The sequence below is a fragment of the Phyllostomus hastatus genome, unplaced genomic scaffold (assembly GCF_019186645.2).
Source record: "Phyllostomus hastatus isolate PE091 unplaced genomic scaffold, TTU_PhHast_1.1 phas_contig_16, whole genome shotgun sequence".
Taxonomy (NCBI): Eukaryota; Metazoa; Chordata; class Mammalia; order Chiroptera; family Phyllostomidae; genus Phyllostomus; species Phyllostomus hastatus.
The window spans coordinates 20,441,764-20,460,853 of record NW_025333643.1 but is presented as its reverse complement, the minus strand read 5'-3'; the positions used below and the strand labels follow the sequence as shown (position 1 = coordinate 20,460,853).

At 37.5% G+C, this 19,090-nt stretch overlaps 1 protein-coding gene across 1 annotated transcript in view; it reads left to right on the top strand.

Moving 5' to 3' along the window:
- The window catches only part of LOC123814289 (cadherin-related family member 3-like), a 97,768-nt gene that overhangs the window by 22,106 nt on the left and 56,572 nt on the right, over positions 1–19,090 (top strand). The window contains exon 5 of the mRNA XM_045832010.1: positions 18,924–19,018. Within this exon, the coding sequence (XP_045687966.1) occupies positions 18,924–19,018 (95 nt within the window). The remainder of the gene's footprint in view (positions 1–18,923; positions 19,019–19,090) is intronic.

The following is a 19,090-nucleotide window of genomic DNA, read 5'->3' as shown; positions in this document are numbered from 1 at the left end:
CTTTCCTCCTTTCTCCCTGCTTCCTTCCTGCTGATAACCCTCCATGTGGTCTCTATTTCCATGAATCCATTCATGTTCAAGTAGTTTGCTCAGTTTGTTTTTGTTTTTGTTTTTTAGGCTTGGTTATTGATAGTTGTGAGTTTGTTGTCATTTTACTGTTCATAGTTTTGATCTTCTTCCTTTTCTTAGCTAAGTCCCTTTAACATTTTATAAAATAAGGGCTTGGTGATGATCAACTTTTTTAACTTGACCTTATCTGGGAAGCACTTTATCTGTCCTTCCATTAAGAGTCTATTTGTACTCTATTTTATGCTTCTGTCCCCTCTTATTTTTTAAAAATTGGATTTTTTGTTTTTTGTTGTTGTTAAGTTTTGCAAGTTCTTTAAAAATTTTGAATATTAACCCCTCATCAGATGTAGTGGCAAATATGTTTGTTTTCCCATTCTGTGGGCTGTATTTTCATTTTGTTGATATTTTCCTTTGCGGTGCAAAAACTTTTTAGTTTGATATAGCCCCATTTGTTTATTTTTTGTTTGTTTGTTTCCATTGCCTGGGGGGATACATCTGATAAAATATTGATATGTACAATGTCTGAGATTTTACTGCCTATGTTTTCTATGAGATCCCTGAATGGTGGGTGGCTGACTTTACTCCTCTCTGCAGAGGTCCTCCTGATGTGTCCCTGAGTCTGAACTCTACCTGTACTGTCCACACCACACCCCATCCATAATACAACCCCCATCCACTGCTGCCATTGTCATCTTTTCAACACTCCTGGTTCAATGATGGTGGGAGTATTGATGGTGAGGTGAAAACGTGTCTTTCTTTTTTTTTAAATATATTTTATTGATTATGCTATTACAGTTGTCCCATTTCCCCCCTTCTCTCCCCTCCACCCCGTACCCCTCTCCCACTCACATTTCCCCCCTTTAGTTCATGTCCATGTGTCATACTTATGAGTTCTTTAGCTTCTACATTTCCCGTACTGTTCTTGCCCTCCCCCTATCAATTTTCAACCTACATTCTATGCTACTTATTCTCTATACCTTTTCCCCCTCTCTCCTCCTCCCACCCCCCTGCTGCTAACCCTCCATGTGCCCTCCATTTCTGTGGTTCTGTTCCTGTTCTAGTTGTTTGCTTAGTTTCTTTTGGTTTTGCTTTAGGTGTGGTTGTTAATATTTGTGAGTTTGCTATCCTTTTACTACATGTTTTTTTCTTTATCTTCTTTTCTTAGATAAGTCCCTTTAGCATTTCATAAAATAATGGCTTGGTGATGATGAACTCCTTTAACTTGACCTTATCTGAAAAGCACTTTATCTGCCCTTCCATTCTAAATGAGAGGTTTGCTGGATAGAGCAATCTGGGATGTAGGTCCTTGTCTTTCATGACTTGGAATATTTCTTTCCAGCCCCTTCTTGCCTGTAAGGTCTCTGGAAAAATCAGCTGACAGTCTGATGGGAACTCCTTTGTAGGTGACTGTCCCCTTATCTCTTGCTGCTTCTAGGATTCTCTCCTTCATTTTTACCTTGGCTAATGTAATTATGATGTGCCTTGGTGTGTTTCTTCTTGGGTCCAACTTCTTTGGGGCTCTCTGAGCTTCTAGGATTTCTTGGAAGACTGTTCCCTTTGCCAGATGGGGGAAGTTCTCTTTTATTTTTTGTTCAAATACGTGCTCAATTTGTTGCTTTTCCCCTTCCAATTCTGGTACCCCTATAATTCGGATATTGGAATGTTTAAAGGTGTCCTGGATGCTCTTAAGCTTTTCCTTAATTTTTTGAATTCTTATTTCATCATGCTTTCCTGCTTGGTTGAGTCTATCTTCCTTCTGGTCCACTGTATTGTTTTGAGACTCAGATTTCTTCCTTTCACTATTGGCTCTCCTCCGCGTATCTTCCTGCATCTCTTTTATGGTAACCTGCATCCTTTCATCTAAATTGCGCCCAAAATCAACCAATTCCGTGAGCTTTCTGATCACCAGTGTTTTGAACTGTGCATCTGATAGATTGGCTGTTTCTTGGTCGCTCAAAAGGATGAGTCCTGGGGGACTGATCTGTTCTGTTGGAAGCATATCTTATGTCTTTCCCTGTTTCTCCTTTTTTTTTTTTTTCGGTCTGGTCACTCTTGTTAAGGTGGGGGGCGGAGCCTTAGGTGTTCACCAGGGCTGGGCACCCCAGTCACTAGATTGTGACATTATATGTGGGGGCAGGGGTGGGAGCGGGGACGGGAGGGAACAATGGCAGCAGTTCCATTCTCCTGGGCCCAGACCCTTCTTTGGGATCCTGGGCCGCGAATTCTGCCCTGGTCCACAATCGCTGCCCCACTGGGTCCGCCCACCGCAGCTTGCGTACTCAGGGATCACTGCTGCGTTCTTGTGCCCCGGATGGCTGTCACGCCGATTTCACGCCAAACTTTCCCCAATCTCCGCGTGCCACTGGCCCGTGCCAGCCCCATGCCCTCCCGCCTCGTCTTCTCCTACCAGTCTGGATGAACGGGTCTACTTCAACTTCTTGGCTGTCCGACTTCCATTCAGATAAATCCTCTATAGGTTCTGGGTGTTATTCTATCTGTAAATTATTGTTGTAAATTATTGTTGTTCTAATCTTGGTTGTGCGAGGAGGTACGGTGTGTCCACCTATTCCTCCATCTTGCCAGAAGTAGACATGTGTCTTTCTTATTGTTTATTTCATTGAAAGTTTTGGAAGTAAAAATGGATTATTTCAATTCAATTCTGCTTTAAGAATTGTACTTCTTGAGGCCATGTGGATGCTGCTGACAGTCATGAATAAGTAGTGGGGCAGAGATTCATCTTACTCAACATGTATTCTGTCATTTCGTCTCTTAATGGTGAAATAAACATATACCCTAAAAGTTATCTTTCAAATAGTATCTTATGCCTTATTGTGTCTATTGAACTTGTGAAGAGAAGCCCTGGCTTTGAAACCAAACAACATGAGGATATGAACAGTAGAGAGGGATGAAAGTGAGGTTGAGGTTAGGGAGAATAAAATTGGGATGGAATTAACATGCTGGCATGAAATAAGCTTTAGTATCTCCATTTGTAGTAAACTATCTCGCTCAAGGTATCCCCAAGTTAATGACAAATCTTAGTCTATAGATTTTAGATGTATTGTCATTTCTTTAACACATTTTTATTTTCTTTTGGGAATTATATGAGAGGATAAGGAAATAATCAGCTAAACCAGCATTCTAATAACCTTTTTGAAAAAATTTTTTAAAAATTCTAAAATAATAATTTATGAATGTGTTATGGTAGTTCTTGAAAGATAAAAAGGTATACTATTTGCTCTGACTGACATGGCTGAGTGGGTTGGGCATTGTCTGGTTAGATTTCCGGTCAGGGCACATGCCTGGGTTGTGGGCCACATCCCCTGTTGGGGGCATGCAAGAGGAAGCTAATTGATGTTTTTCTCCTTCTCTTTTTCCCTCCCTCCTTCTCTTTCTAAAAATAAATAAATAAAATATTTTTTAAAAAGATATACCATTTAATGACAAATGAAAACCTATTTCTATGTTTCATTATTTTTCCTTCTGATAAAATAAATGCTATGAATAAATATAGAACATAGACTATATATGGAAATAAATAATATTTTTCATTCAGTCAAGTATATTGACTGAAGGCTGACAATGATCAGATTTTATGGTAAAGTGATATTTGGAAATTCTAAGGGGCATAATTAGTGGTGGAATCACCAAATGATTCAACAACTATACTGCATTAAAGCTTATAATTATGTATCTGAGTATTTTAACTATATACTTCTTTTTTCTAACTCAGCTGTATAACAAACACTAAAGAGGAAAAAAAGATGAGTCTATTGAGCTAGAAACCAGAGTATGTGAATTTTGCTTTACAATTTTGGATGCCATTTCTGGTTTTAGTGGATCATTTTTAAGTATAATCATTTTAGGAAAAAAGCCCAATATTGTCCTTTGAATAACATCTACATTTTCCATTTTTGTAAGTTTCCTGTATATAGGGAAACATATCAAATAGGTAAAAATGTATCCAACTGTTGAAAGTATTAGATCATGTCATTTCTGTACATATTTTGCAGACCGAATTAATAAATCAAAGTCTGTTTCTTCCTTAATCACTCAGAAAGTATATTAGAATCCTTGTGGTTGCAACTAAGAGAAAACTTGACCCAAATGAGAGTGTTGGCTGTAATAACTGAAAAGATTGTACTTATAGCACAGAAGAATTCTGGGTTCACATGATGTAGGCAAGGCGTAATATAAGCAAGTTTACTACAAGACCCATGAACTTCAGTCTTATCCATCCTCCATTTGGTAACATGGAAAGGGCAGGAATCTAAGTCCCTACACACCACCAGCTTAAGACCCATCCGAAGATCTCTCCTTGAGTTCAGGGCATCTTTGGCACTCTGATTGCTTCATGCACTAGTCCTTAACCAAATACTGTGGCAAGGTAGAAATAAGGCACTGATTGGCTTAGGCCTAGGTCACATGACCACCAGGAATTTTAGGTGGGAAGGGTTTGGACCACAAACTCATAGGGATTGAGAATGAGGGATGCTGATTCAGCAAATAGCTGCTATTATAAGAGCCTAAATAGACGCTCTACAATTCAAAACCAAATGCTGCTTACTATAATGAGACTGTGTTGAATTAGCCTATCAGAACTGGCCAATCTTTCTTAACTTCATTTGATGTAGATAGTCTATTTATAGTCCAAAATTTCAAAGTCCCTTCTCATTTTGTTCATGTTGGCAATATTAAACTATATATTTCCCTGAAAACATTTATAGAAACACGAATGATTCAAAAACAACTAACTTTTAGTTTGGGCTATTGTTTGGCAAAGAAATAATTTTTTTTCCTTTTTATAACATTAATCATATTTTGTCATCATTTAAAAAATGTCTCTCATGAAAGCAGGGATTTGATCTGTCTTGTCCACAAAAATAATCTAATGTTTATGAAGTGCCTAATAAATAAAACTTAAAACCAGTGGGAAAGACCATAAAATAAAATATATTCCAAAAAATAGTTTAAAATATTTTGACATGTAACAGAATTTTCAAATATTTAAAAACATTAACTGCGAAGGAGAACTGTTTTGAGACCTCAATTTATCTGTTGTATGAGTAGTTCCTGAGTGACTATTCTGTTCTAGGAGTTGAGGAGAAAACACTGAATGTGGCATGTAACCTTAGGGAGCTTACAGTCTAGTGAAGAAAATTGACAACAACCAAAGGTGCAAAGAAATGATATAATGTCAGATAGTAAGCGATGTGGTAAAGATAATAATAATAAAGTAGGGCAAAGGGAAAGAGAGTGATGACAAGAAAGGGCAATGGCGTGTATTATTTTGGGTAGGATGGTTAGAAAGGTCCTCTCTGGGAAAGAGGCATTTGTTTAGAGACCTGAATGAGGTGAGGGAGGTAATTAGGCACCTATATGGGGGTAGGATATTGCAGAAAAAGTCAGCAGTCATAAGTAAAAAAGCTCTGAGGCAGAAACAGGCTTAGCATATTTAAAGAACTACAAAGAAACCAATGTAAGTGAAAAGCAAAGAGTGAGAGAGTTCAGAAGGTGATGGTGGAATAGCCAGCAGCCAGATTACCAGATCCTTTTAAATATTGCTAAGGACTGGATTTTATTTTGATTAATGTGGAATTCTTTTGGGTAGAAGAACAAATGATATTATTTACATTTTAAGAAGATTATGCTAGTTTTTGTTTGAAAAAAATTGACTGTGAAGAGGCAAGATTGGAAGAAGAAAGATTATTTACAGCTGATTGCAGTAGTTAGGTGAAAGATGATGGCCTGGTCTAGGATGATGGCAGTTGTGGGGTGAGAAGTCTTTGGAATTTACAATTTTTTCTCCAACATTTTATTATGAAAAATTTCAAACATATAGAAAAGTTGAAAGAGGTAAAAAATTGAGAGAATGAACAACCTTATATCCATTAGTAGTTTGTATAGTTAATATTTTTATGTTTATTATCACTTAGCTACCTACCTTGTATTCATTCATCAATCCTATTTTATTTATGTATTTCAAAGTAAGATGTAGTAATCTTCACTATTAAACAAGGCAATTTGCATATATTTTAAAGGTCATGTTGACAGACTTGTAGACAAATTGGACATACAATGTAAAGAAAAGAGGAAAATCAAGAAGGTTTCTGGATTTTTTGGCCAGAAGAACTCTTGAAGAGGAGTGAGGTAGAGGAAGAAACTCAAGTGCTTTGTTTTAGACATGTTGAGATTGGGAAGCCAGGTAGACGTCCAGGAAGTATAAGCAGCTTGATTAAAATTTTGAAGTTCAGCAAAGACATAGGGGCTGGAGCATCAATTTGCGGTTTCCAGTCAACACTTAGTACTTATTGTTGAGAATGAAGTGAGATTACCTAGGAAGTTAAGTGTGGATATAAGAAAGAAGAAACCAGTTCAAAGACTGAGCCTGGAAATGCCCCAACATTTGGAAGATAGAAAGAGGAAGAAGACTGAGAAAATAAAACCGAGTAGGACCAGTCAGGAAAAGGAAGATCAGTAGAGTAGAGTGTCTCCCAGAAGCCCAAGAAGATGTATATCAGGAGGGAATTGATCAGGTGCTGCTGAGTTGCTGAGGTGATGAGAACTGAGATTAATCACCACCAAAGTGGCAATATGTTAATTGCTAGAACTCAGGTGCATGTCTCGCATATAGCAGGTGTTCAATGGGTGAATAAATGGAGATCTTTGGTGACCTTGATAAGTGCAGTAGTTCAGTGGAGGAGTGAGAATAAAAATCAGGTTGAGGAAGCTTCAAAAGACTCAGAGATGAGGAAAATAGAAACAGTGAGCATAGATGAATTTCAAAGACTTTTCTTAAAAAGAAGAGCAGAGAAATTGGGCAGTATCTTGAGGAAGATGTAAAATCAAGACAATTTTTAATGTTTAAATAATGAGAAATATAGCATGTTGTATGTCAGTAGTAATAATCTAGTAGAGAGGAGAAAATTAATACTTGAAGAGATAGTGGCAACAATTGCTGGAGTGATGGCCTTGAGTAGGCAATGGGGGATGGCATCAGTGCATGGAGGGGAGCCTGATGCTAGGAGTGCAGTTTTTCATCTATATAAACAGAGAAAAATATGAGGTATAAAGGGACACATACAGAAAGTTTAGTAGGAATAGTAGTTGCATGTTCATTCTCTTGCCCATCCAACAATTATTTACTAAGCATTTACAGTAGTCATCCCTTATCAGCTGAGGATACCCCAGTGGATGCCTGGAACCACGGATTGTACTAAACCCTACATGTACTATGCTTTTTCCAATAGAAAGTTTAATTTATAAATAATGCACAGTAAGAGATTAACAACAATAACTAATAGTAAAATAAAATAATATAACAATAGACTGTACTCACCTTTTCACTTAAAGAGTCACTTCAAGGCTTCTTTTTGACATATCTGAGTTGTCAACACTTGGGGTCACTATTAAGTAAAATAAGGGTTACTTAAACACAAGCACTACAAGTATCTGATGTCCAAGATGGCTGCTACTGACTAATGTATAGGAAATGTCTATACTAAGAGGTGCTGGACAAAAGGATGACTGACATAAGATGGCACAAGATTTCTTCATGCTACTCAAAATGGCATGCAATTTAAAACTAATGAATTATTTATTTTTGCAATTTTCAATTTAATATTTTTGGACCACTGTGCACTACCAATAACTAAGCAGGGGGTGGGGGACCCACTGTGAATGCCAAGCGGTATGTTAGGAAGTGGTACTTCAGCAGTGAGGAAATCAGACAAGAATCCCTGCCTTCATGGGGCTGATATTTTAGTAGGAGGACATAGACATATATTTTGATATATCATATGCTGCCTAGCATAATGGAGCCAAATGAAGCAAGGAAGGAAATAAATTCTATATGGAAGTACATTGTAATTTTTAAAATGATAATCAATGGTTTTAAATAGATTGGTAAGAGAATGGTTTTTTTAAAAAAATCGCTTCTACTTTTCTCAGTGAAATAGAAAAAACAAGTCTAACAGCAGAGAGTAGGAAGAAGGAAGAGACTGGGGAGTGCTGGGGATTTGGGGAAAGAGGAGAAGCATGAATCTGCTCCTTCCAAGAGTGGGAGAATGAATTGTCCTGATAAATGTGAAAGGCAAAAGGAACATTAAGAGAAGGGGTGGGGAGAATATAGGGGAATTTGTTCATGAGAGACTGAGTTCTTGAGGGCACTTTGGGAGGTTTGGGGTAACAGAAAGGATAAGTAATTGTCCTGGTGATGAGTTTCTTGGGATGACTGAAGTATGTGAACTATGACAAAACATATCCTGATCATCTCTTAAAAGGAGCACAAAGGGGACAATTGCACTGATTATAACTAACTACTGCTTGAGACCAATCTCTTCAGAAGTTTATAACAGTGATGCAGTTGATGTTGTTGAGGAGAGAATAAGGGTAGATGACCATCTTATTGAGAGCAGGAAGAGCTCTTTGTGGCTCCCTTTAACCTGCTGCAGGCAGTGTCAAAAATTTGGAGGGGAGCAACCATCCCAGGAGCCACTATTCAAGAATTCATAATTTGAGTCTATTTACAGAAGGAAAATGAAGATTCAGCAATTATTATCCTGTTCAAAGCCACAGCTGTATTGAACATCCAACAAGATAAAACAAACAGAAATGTTTTGTTCATATTTGAAAAGTTAATCAGAAATCAACATCATTTCACTTTGAGAGTGCCTACCTACATAAATCTTTGCCCAAATTCTTTAAAAAGAAAACTTTTTGTATCTATTAGGAAAACTAACTTCTTTTGGTTGCTTGATGTCAATTAACATAGCAAGGGGATGATTTACTTTTACCTAATTGGTTTGCCATAGCCTAGACATATCAATTCTCATAAAATTGTATTATCTGAATTTGTGTTTTTCCTTCACAGAAACAGGCAGTGGTCTTATTCTTCCTGATTCATGGAAGACTTTCAGGAAATGTTTATAGGATTACTTGAATGACTCATTTCATTTTTTTAAATTTAGAATTTCTTTGGTAGGACCAGTTAATATAAAGTCTTTCTTAAAACTTTTCTAAGTATACATTATAATATTATTAGCTATAAGTGCAAGATTGTACAGCAGAGCTCCAGAACTTAGTCATCTCTCATTACCGAAATTTGAACTCTCTGAGTAGCCACTCCCTATTTCCCCCTCCTGCCTGCTGCTGGCAACCATTTTGCTCTCTATGTCTCTACATCCTATGTAAGTGGAATCATGCAGTATTTGTACTTTTGAACCTGGCTATTTCACTTAGTATATGCTCTCAAGGTTTATCCATTTTGTAGCATACTGCAGTATTTCCTTCTTTTTAAAGGCTTAATAATATTTATTGTATGTATATACCATATTTTCTTTATTTATTTGTCAATAGACATTTAGGTTGTTTTTACATTTGGCTAGTGTGAAACATGCTGTGATTTTGGAGGGCCAATATCTTTTCAAGATCCTGATTTCAATTCTATAAATTCAATGCAGTACCTATCAAAATCCCAATGGCAATTTTTAAAAAGAAATAGAAAAATAATTCCAAAATTCATATGGAACTACAATAGGCTACTAATCCCCAAAATGATCTTGAGAAAGAAAAACAAAGCTGGAAGCATCACACTTTCTGATATCAAAATTCATTATAAAGAAAATCAAAGCAATAAAGACTAGTATAAAGACAGACATAGAGTCAAACATAATAGACTAGAAAGCTCATAAATACATCTATAAATATATAGTCAACTGATTTTGATAAAGGTACTAAGAATATATGATGGGGGAAGAACAGTCTGTAAAATAAATGGTGCTGAAAAACTGGATATTCCCATGCAAAGGAGTGAAATTGAACTCTTATCTTATACCACACATAATAATCAGCTCAAAATGGATTAGAGACCTGAGTGTAAGATCTGAAACCATAAAACTACTAGAAGAGAACATGGAAGAAAAGCTTCATGACACTGGTCTTTGATTTCATGGATATGACAACAAAAACACAGGCAACAAAAGCAAAAATAGGCAAGTGGGACTACGGCAAAAGGAATAATCAATAGAGTGAAAAGGCTACCTATAGGATGGTAGAAAATACTGGCAAACCATCAGCTATTGATGAGATTACATTCCAAAATGTATAAGGAACTCCTACAACTCAATAGCAAAACCAAACAAACAACTAATAATCCAATTAAAAAATGAGCTAAGGACTTGAAGACAGTTTTCCAAAGAAGACATACCAATGGCCACAAAGTATATGAAAAAACACTCAGTATCACTACTATCAATATTGATGACTAACCCTTAGAAAAGACACTGTATTCTGCTATTCATGTTTAAAAAGACATTTTTATGAGACTAAGAAAGGAATTGTAAAATAAACATTTATTTATTGGAGAATTTTTTCATTATTTTAAAGAATGCCTGAAAATATCAAGGAAATGCAAATCAAAACCACAATAGATATCTCCTCACACTTGTCAGTATGGCTATTATTTTAAAAAAATGACAGTAAGTGCTGGCAAAGGTTGTGGAGAAACTGGAAACCTTGTGCATTGTTGATGGGAAGGCATAATGGTACAGCTGCTATGGAAAACAGTATGGAGGTTCCTCAAAAAATTAAAAATAGAACTACAACATCTTTTGGCTATTTACCCTAAAGATTTATTTCTGAGTTGCCCCACATGGCTTGATTTTCAACCCTAACATCACCTTACAATTTTATCTCGTTGTGACGCCAAGAGAAAGAGGGGAAAAGTGTAAATCAGAAAGTATATTATTACATTCTTGGAAATTCTGATATGTGGAGAAATATCATTTAGTTTAGGCATGTACTAGCTAAATAAATTTGAGAACTGAGGCAATTATCTGGGTTATTCAAGATAAATAACAATTTTGTTTGAAATCATATATAATTGGGGAAAACTAATTTTAAGAAAGGCTCTAATTTTCCAGAAAGTAAACTTTAATTCTCAGCATGAAAGCCAGAGGTACAGAGGAAACCACAGTCATATTTTAATAAGTATTTCAGGGGAGTATTTTCTTCATATTTGCACAACTTGCACCATCCTCCACAAGATGGCATACAAGTTTGTAACATACTGTAACCAGTAGTCATGATATTGCAAAATCACCATGTAAAAAGCAGTAATACTGATCACACAATAAATTATTTTGCCTTCCAAATTGCAAATGTATATATCACAGCAATGTTTTTCATAGGTAAAGACTATTATCTTACAGAGATATACACATCAACATGTAATTATTTAAAGGATATGTGACAAGAATCAAAAGTTTATTTACACAAGGCAAATGAAGAGTTGTCAATGACTAAACCTTATAAAGGACAATGTATTCTGCTATTCATGTTTATAAAGACACTTTCATGAGACCAAGAAAATAATTATAAATGAAATATTTGTTTTATGGAGGAATTTTTTCATTATTTTAAAGTATGCTTGAAAATATTTCCTGGGAAATAGCATGGCAATTCATACTGAATATTACTGTGCTTCTTCTGACAGTAGACACACCTGAGATGCTTTTAATAAAACACAGATGCCAGGGCCCCCTCAGACTAATTAAATTATAATCTCTGGAGATGAGGCCCAGCCATCAGTATTTTCAGAGTTTCCAGGCATCCTAATGGTCCCTTGGACATTAAAATTCTCTGATAGTACTATGATTGCCTTCTCATTTGCTTGTGGTCAGCATCACTAATTGAACATGATACTTTCCCAACCTGAGCTCAGAGTTTTTCTTGCTATAATGCACCAGTTAGTCCTTACCAAACAATTCAGAGTTAAAATGAAGCCTACTTGTTATCAAAGTTGTCAAAGAATATGGGACAGAATTGAATGTTACTTAAAAATAAGGTGACCGGTGTCTTAATGTGATAATTAACTCTGCCTTTTGGCATGATTCAGCCAAAGAACTGTTTTTAGCTGCTATAATGAAGGATGTGGTGGGTCATATCCATGCTCTCCCCAGGTCTCCTTGGAGACCTCATAAACATTTCTATGTGGTGGTCCCCACTCCTGCTACCTTCACTATGCTTTGACCTCCTTCAGTAACAGGAAGACTGTCCTTGGACTTTTATTTAGAAGAAACTAATTAGTCTCTCTTCTTTTTAAATATTTTATTTATTTATTTTGAGAGAGAGGGGAAAGGAAGGAGAAAGAGGGAGAGAAATATCAATGTGCAGTTGCCTTTCACTTGCCCCCTACTGGGGACCTGGCCCACAATCCAGGCATGTGTCCTGACTGGGAATCGAACTGGTAACCTTTTAGTTTGCAGGCCAGCACTCAATCCACTGATCCACACCAGCCAGGGCCTGTCCTTGGACTTTGCTTGTACTTCACAGAGCCAGAAGTACCTGGGAATTTACCTCTCTCTGGGGTAACCCTCAACCACTGGATGCAAGGTGAGGAGTAGAAAACTCCCCTCTCCTTTTCCTTGGGAATGGCTGTGAGGCATAAGGTCCACTCTGCAGCTCCTGGTGGGATGAGGCTGACACTGCTTGTTTCAAGGTGGCCCTCTGGCTTGACTTCTCCCCTTCTTAGGCTGGATTCCCTACTTCCACCCTGATTTTCCCAGAGCACATAGTTAATAAGTCACCTGCACACAAATTTTCACCTCTGGATCTGTTTTTGAGGAAACTTTAAGCCAGATTCCAAAATCTCAAGTCATTGGGCTGCAGGACCATCTGTGTAATTAAAAAAACACCAGGGTTGTACCCCCAGAGATTCTGATTCCATTAGCCTCAGGTATGGTCTGGACATCAGCATGTTTAAAGCTCCCCAGGTAAATCTGTTTCCAAGGTTAAGAATCACTTTTAGGAAGTCAACTGTAGAATACATAAAAATCACTCTGGTTAGCCTGTTGTAATACATTCACATTCCCAGGGCTCCCAACCCAGGTATTCTAAATCCATTAGGTCTGCATATCTGACAAAACTGAATGCTTCACACATATATAAGCAGACAGAACAGTATAATGAATACCACTGCATTGTCCAGCTTTAACAATTAACTCATGGATGAAGGTTTTTAATGTGTAGGTGGTCCATCCATGAGCACAGGCTGAGAAACATTGCAAAAATCTTTGTAAAGTTAGCTCTGCAAATGCTGTAGCAGTTATTGGATGTGTAATAAATACCTAGGTAAGTCTACTGGGAACACCTGGCTCAGCCAGAGATGGCAGATTAGTTCAAACTTGCATACCTGGACTTTTGGCCAAGATGGATGCATAGATAGACACACTTTGCCTCCTTGTACAACCAAAAGAAAAACAACAAATTTAAAAACAAAAAATAACCAGAAGTGCCAGAAAATCGAACTGTATGGAAATCTGACAACCAAGGATTTAAAGAAGAAATATTCATCCAGACCAGTAAGAGCGGCAGAGATAGGTAGCCCAAGTGGAGAGGACTCATGGCAAGGCAGTGGCTGGAGGACTGGGGTGGGCATTCCCACATTTTTGTGTGGATAAGCCAGGAGGATCAACTGGGGAGTGAGACAGACTGCACAATACAGGATTCCAGCATGGGGAAATAAAGTCTCAAAGCCTCTGACTGAAAAAACCTGTGGGGGTTGAGTCAGTAGGAGAAACACCCAGCCTCACAGGAAAGTTCATTGGAGAGACCCACAGGGTCCTATAACATACACAAAACCACCCTCTTGGGAATCAGCACCAGAAGGGCCCACTTTGCTTGTGGGTAGCAGGGGAAGTGACTGAAAGCCAATTGAGAGCTGAGCAAATGACATTGTTCCCTCTCTGACTCCTCCCTCACATACAGCACCACAATGCAGCCACATGGATTGCCTGCCCTGACAAATACCTAAGGCTCCACCACTTACTATGTAACAGGCATGCCATGACAAAAGAAATATGGCCCAAATGAAAGAACAGATCAAAGCTCCAGAAAAAAATACAACTAAGCAATGAAGAGATAGCCAACTTCTATCAGAAGCAGAGTTCAAAACACTGGTAATCAGGTTGCTCACAGAAATGGTTGAGTATGGTTGCAAAATAGAAGAAAAAGTGAAGGCTATAAAAAGTGAAATAAAGGGAACCAACAGTGAAGAGAAGGAAACTGGGACTCAAATCAACAGTTTGGAGCAGAAGGAGGAAATAAACATTTGACCAGAACAGAATGAAGAAACAAGAATTTAAAAAAAATGAGGAGAGGCTTAGGACCTCTGGAACAACTTTAAACATTCCAACATCTGAATCATAGGGGTGCCAGAAAGAGAAGAGGAAGAGCAAGAAATTGAAAACTTATTTGACAGTATAATGAAGGAGAACTTCCCTAATCTGGCAAAAAAAAATAGACTTTCAGGAAGTCCAGGAAGCTCAGAGAGTCCCAAAGAAGTTGGACCCAAAGAGGAACACGCCAAGGCACATCATCATTAGGTTACTCAGGATTAGATATAAAGAGAGAATCCTAAAAGAAGCAAGAGAAAGGAAGATAGTTACCTACAAAGGAGTTCCCATAAGACTATAAGCTGATTTCTCAAAAGAAACCTTGCAGCCAAAAAGGGGCTGGAAAGAAGTATTCCAAGTCATGAAAGGCAAGGACTACATCCAAGATTACTCTATCCAGCAAAGCTTTCATTTAGAATGGACGGGCAGAAAAGTGCTTCCCAGATAAGGTCAAGTTAAAGGAGTTCATCATCACCAAGTCCTTATTATATGAAATGTTAAAGGGACTTATCTAAGAAAAAGATCAAAACTATGAACAGTAAAATGACAACAAATAAAAACTAAGCAAACAAGTAGAACAGGAACAGAATCAGAGAAATGGACATCACATGGAAAGATTTCAATGGGGAAGAGAGAAGGGGGGAATGGGGAGAAAAGGTACACAGAAGAAGAAACATAATTAGTAGGCATAAAATAGACAGGGAGAGATAAAAAATGGTATAGGAAACAGAGAACTCAAAGAACTTATATATACAACCCATAGGCATGAGGGTGGGGGAATGCTGGAGGGTTAGGGTGGGCAGGGCAGAGGGTGATAAAGGGGGAAAAATTGGGAAAATGGTCAGGTTAAAGGAGTTCATCATCACCAAGCCATGCTGTAATAACATAAGCTATAAATAGCCAAGCTATTATGCTGTAATAGCATAATCAATAAAAAATACTTTAAAAAGAATAAAATATATTAAAAAATAAACTTGCATACCTCTCTAATTGATGATTAGAGGCTCTCAGGAGTGTTGACAAGACTTCTGAGTCTGAGTCTGTGTTCATCCTGCAGATTTAGTGGGATGAATGCCTGCATAGGGGTCTCTAACTTTAATTAGCCATTGGACAAAGTATTAGATATAGTTAATAAGGCTTTCTTCTAGGAAGAATGAGGGCCCTAACAGTCCAGTGTAAGTATATAAGTAGCAAACTATTCCATTCATTTATGAAGTTATTGTAAGAGAGTGCCCTAATACTTGCAGGAAAATAAAAAGGATTTTATGTGAAACTCCAAGGCTTTCAAGGCCAAGGGTACATATCATGATGCTTCTGTTGAAGAAAATGCTCAGGATGAGGTGCTATTACTTTCTTTATAGTCCTAGGACTAAAATGCAGGATTACATGAACATAATTTTTTTTACACATGAACATAATTAATGTTTAGTTTAGAATTGTATCTGTGTTTATAGTTTAAAAATCTTTTCTTGAAAATATATCCCTATGAAAATATTTTATAGGTGATCAATAATTAGTCAATATTTGTGCTTTATAAAACTCACAGAATATTTTGTTATATATGATCTCAACTTTAACTGGAACATAATCAACAAAAGAAAAAAGCAAGCAAAATATAACCATAGACATTGAAATCAAGAACAATCTAACGATAGCCAGAGAGAAGTGGGGAGGGGACAGTGGGGAGAAGGGTTTTCAGGAACTACTATGAAAATCACATGGACAAAACCAAGGGGGAGGGTGGAAGCAAGGGAGGGAGGTGGGTTTGGCTGGGGTACGGGGAAGTGGTGGGGAGAAATGCAGACAATTGTAATTGAACAACAATAAAATAATTTTTAAAAATGTAAAGAAAAACATTTAGCCCAGATCATACATATATACTAATTACTTCAAGAAAATATTACCTTGGGTCAAACTAACAGATTAAACACAGTGTATCCGCATAAGAGCTCAGATTCTAATGTCAGATACCCTAGGTTAAAATTTAGGTTTTACCACATTCTTGCTCTGTGGCCTTGGGCAAGTCTCTTAATCTCTTTGTGCCTCAGTTTCTTTATTTGTAATGAGATTAGTAGGATTTACCTCAGGGCTATTATGAAGATTAAATGATGTTATACATGTAAAGGGCTTAGAATAGAGTTTGGCAGATAATACTAAAAAATATTAGGTAATATTATTAGTATTCTGGGATAATAAACTCTTTTTTGCTATCATTTTTATTTTCTTTCCTAGTTTAGCCTCCTCTGTGGACCTTCAAATTTTGGAAGTTTCTCAGGGGTCCATCTTAGCCTAGCCTGCCTCCCCTCCCCTTTCTTCCTCTCTCTTCTTTTCCTTTGTAAAAAGCAACACTGAGTTTTTCTGTTTCTATATCTTCAGCAACTACATTCCTTTAATCTCCACACAAAACATTTTAAAACAATTTTAAATATAACGTTTTTTAAAAAGAAACATATACCACCTTTCTTGTAGGAAGATGGAGAAAGAAACACAATGGCTCTGGAGTGAGAAAGACCTGGGTTTGGGTTTCAGTATAACTGCTCACTGGTTATGTGTTTTGGACTGTTTCCTTAACATTTATATGCCTCAGTTTCCCCACCTGTAAGATAGGGCTGAGAAGAGTGCAATCTCATAGTGCCATTTTAAGGGTTAGATGAGAAAATTCAGGAAGATGCTGAGCACAGCATCCAGGTCAGAGGGACTGGCAGCCATCACAGTTGTTCTTTTCATTGTCACTGATGCTAGGGACACAAGGAACCCAGCCACAGTGCCTGTGTGGCTGATCTCAAAGCCCCAAGGCCCCAGCTCTCCTTGCTGTGCTTGTCCTGCAGTTCACACTCTGACATTTCCAATTCTGGAGCTTCTCTGAGAGCAAATAGTCATGAACAAGTCTTTCAGAGAAGCTGAATTTTGAAGATAAGTCCATCCAGCAGGACCCAAGGCTCCCCTGACCCCACAGTCTCTGCTGTGAGCTGTTGTCACACCCTGGATCCTGGGAATGGGGCTGCCATTGTTATTCTATGGCCCAGATAGTTCCTTACCAGTTGATGGTGTTATTACAGATAAGTTTGAGGATGGGGAATGAATTTAAGTTGCTTGGTCCCACAGAGAGTTAATTTCTCACCCCTGGGACTGCCTTCCTATTCAGGGATCCTTCATTTAGGTGGCTTTCCCAGCAACAGTCCTGGCTGCCTAGCAACTACTAGCTCCAACCTTTCCTGAAAAACAGCAGGAAACAACACTGATATGAACAACATATCAGTACCATCAATTTTTAAAAAAGACTAATTTTATGAAAAATTAAACATTATAAAAATACAGCTTTTCAATGTATGTTTTTTCCCAAACTGTTGCTGACAACCATGTAATACTGAAATAAAATTGGGAATTTCAAATTTTGAGTGGCTACAAACATAAATGTAGGTGACTTAAAAAGAATTATAAACATTTATGTATAACAAGACCTAGTGCTTGTAAGCCATGAAACAGGTATCATTAACCCTGTGTTTACTCTAAAAGTAAAATATGTGATGGATTTCCCTGCAATTCCTGCATGCTAACATCCCTCAGCATTACACACACACACACACACACACACACACACACACACACACAAAGCAGAAATCAATTTCATATTATTTATACCTGCAGAAATGGATGATATAAATTTAAATTAATCAGGACATCATGATTTATCACAAAATCGATAAATTAAAAGGTCATTAATTTTTCCAAACAATTTTTAGGTTGCTTTGCAAACCTTCTGGGTTTAATTGTCTCTATTAAATTATCTTTGGCTCTACACAATTATTTAGTCAGTAGCACTCAGTATATTAACTCCCAATATTAATCCTCTAATGGATTTTTGTTCCAGCTTTTTCTAATTATTTGACTCTCACCTCATCTGGAAATAACCTCACCTTTCCACTTTGGTAAAAATTTGTTTTAGGGATGAGATGTGGTGAGCAGAGAGGCATTATGAAAAATGACTAAAAGCTCAGCTCTTATATTGGGGGCAAGCCACTTGAATTTTCTAAGCCTCAGTGCTATCTGTGACATAGGGATAACATGAGTACCTATCACACAGTTGTTCTAACAACCAACAGACCGCATGTATTCGAAGCATCTAACAGACTAACTGGAAGATAGTATGAATGAAAGTCAATGGGACACAAAGCAAATGTCTTACTAATACCTTGCCAGTACCTATCCCACAGAAAATGAGATAAACAGATATTCCAGGATTTTACTGTTTCCCTCTACAGTTCCCTGTCTCTTAACATTGCCTCCCCTCAAAAAAACATATCTTCAGAACCACAAAACAAACAAAATAAATTCTGGGTTCTCATTGTACAGTCAGCTTGCTTCTGTAAATGCAACTCCTTTTAGTTTTAGCTTTGAGCGAAGTCTTGTGAGAAATGTTCAAGTAGCATACTGAATGTAAGAGGTTAGAAAAATTAATTTGTAATATTTAAGGGCAGGTTGGCCTGGAGTCAGTTTAATGGAGTATAATTTCATTATCATTGCTATGGGCAAATGTTGAATGAGCACCTGTCATACACAGGGCAGGCAGGAGGGCCCAGAGCACAAAGAGATTTCAGGCCAGGTTCTTGGTGCACACCATCTGCCTAGGGAACTTGTTGGTGTCTGTAATATTTTGCCTTCTTTTTACTCTCCAATAAACAGTATTTCCTTTCCCCGGAGGGCTCTGGCTTCACAATTGACAGCATTGGAACCATTTCCACAGCCGCAACTTTTGATTTTGAGAGGGGAACTAGAAGGTAAATGCTACTGGCTTTTCATTAACCAAAATGTCTGCCCTCTGGTTCATATTTCTTTCTGCAAGAATGGTT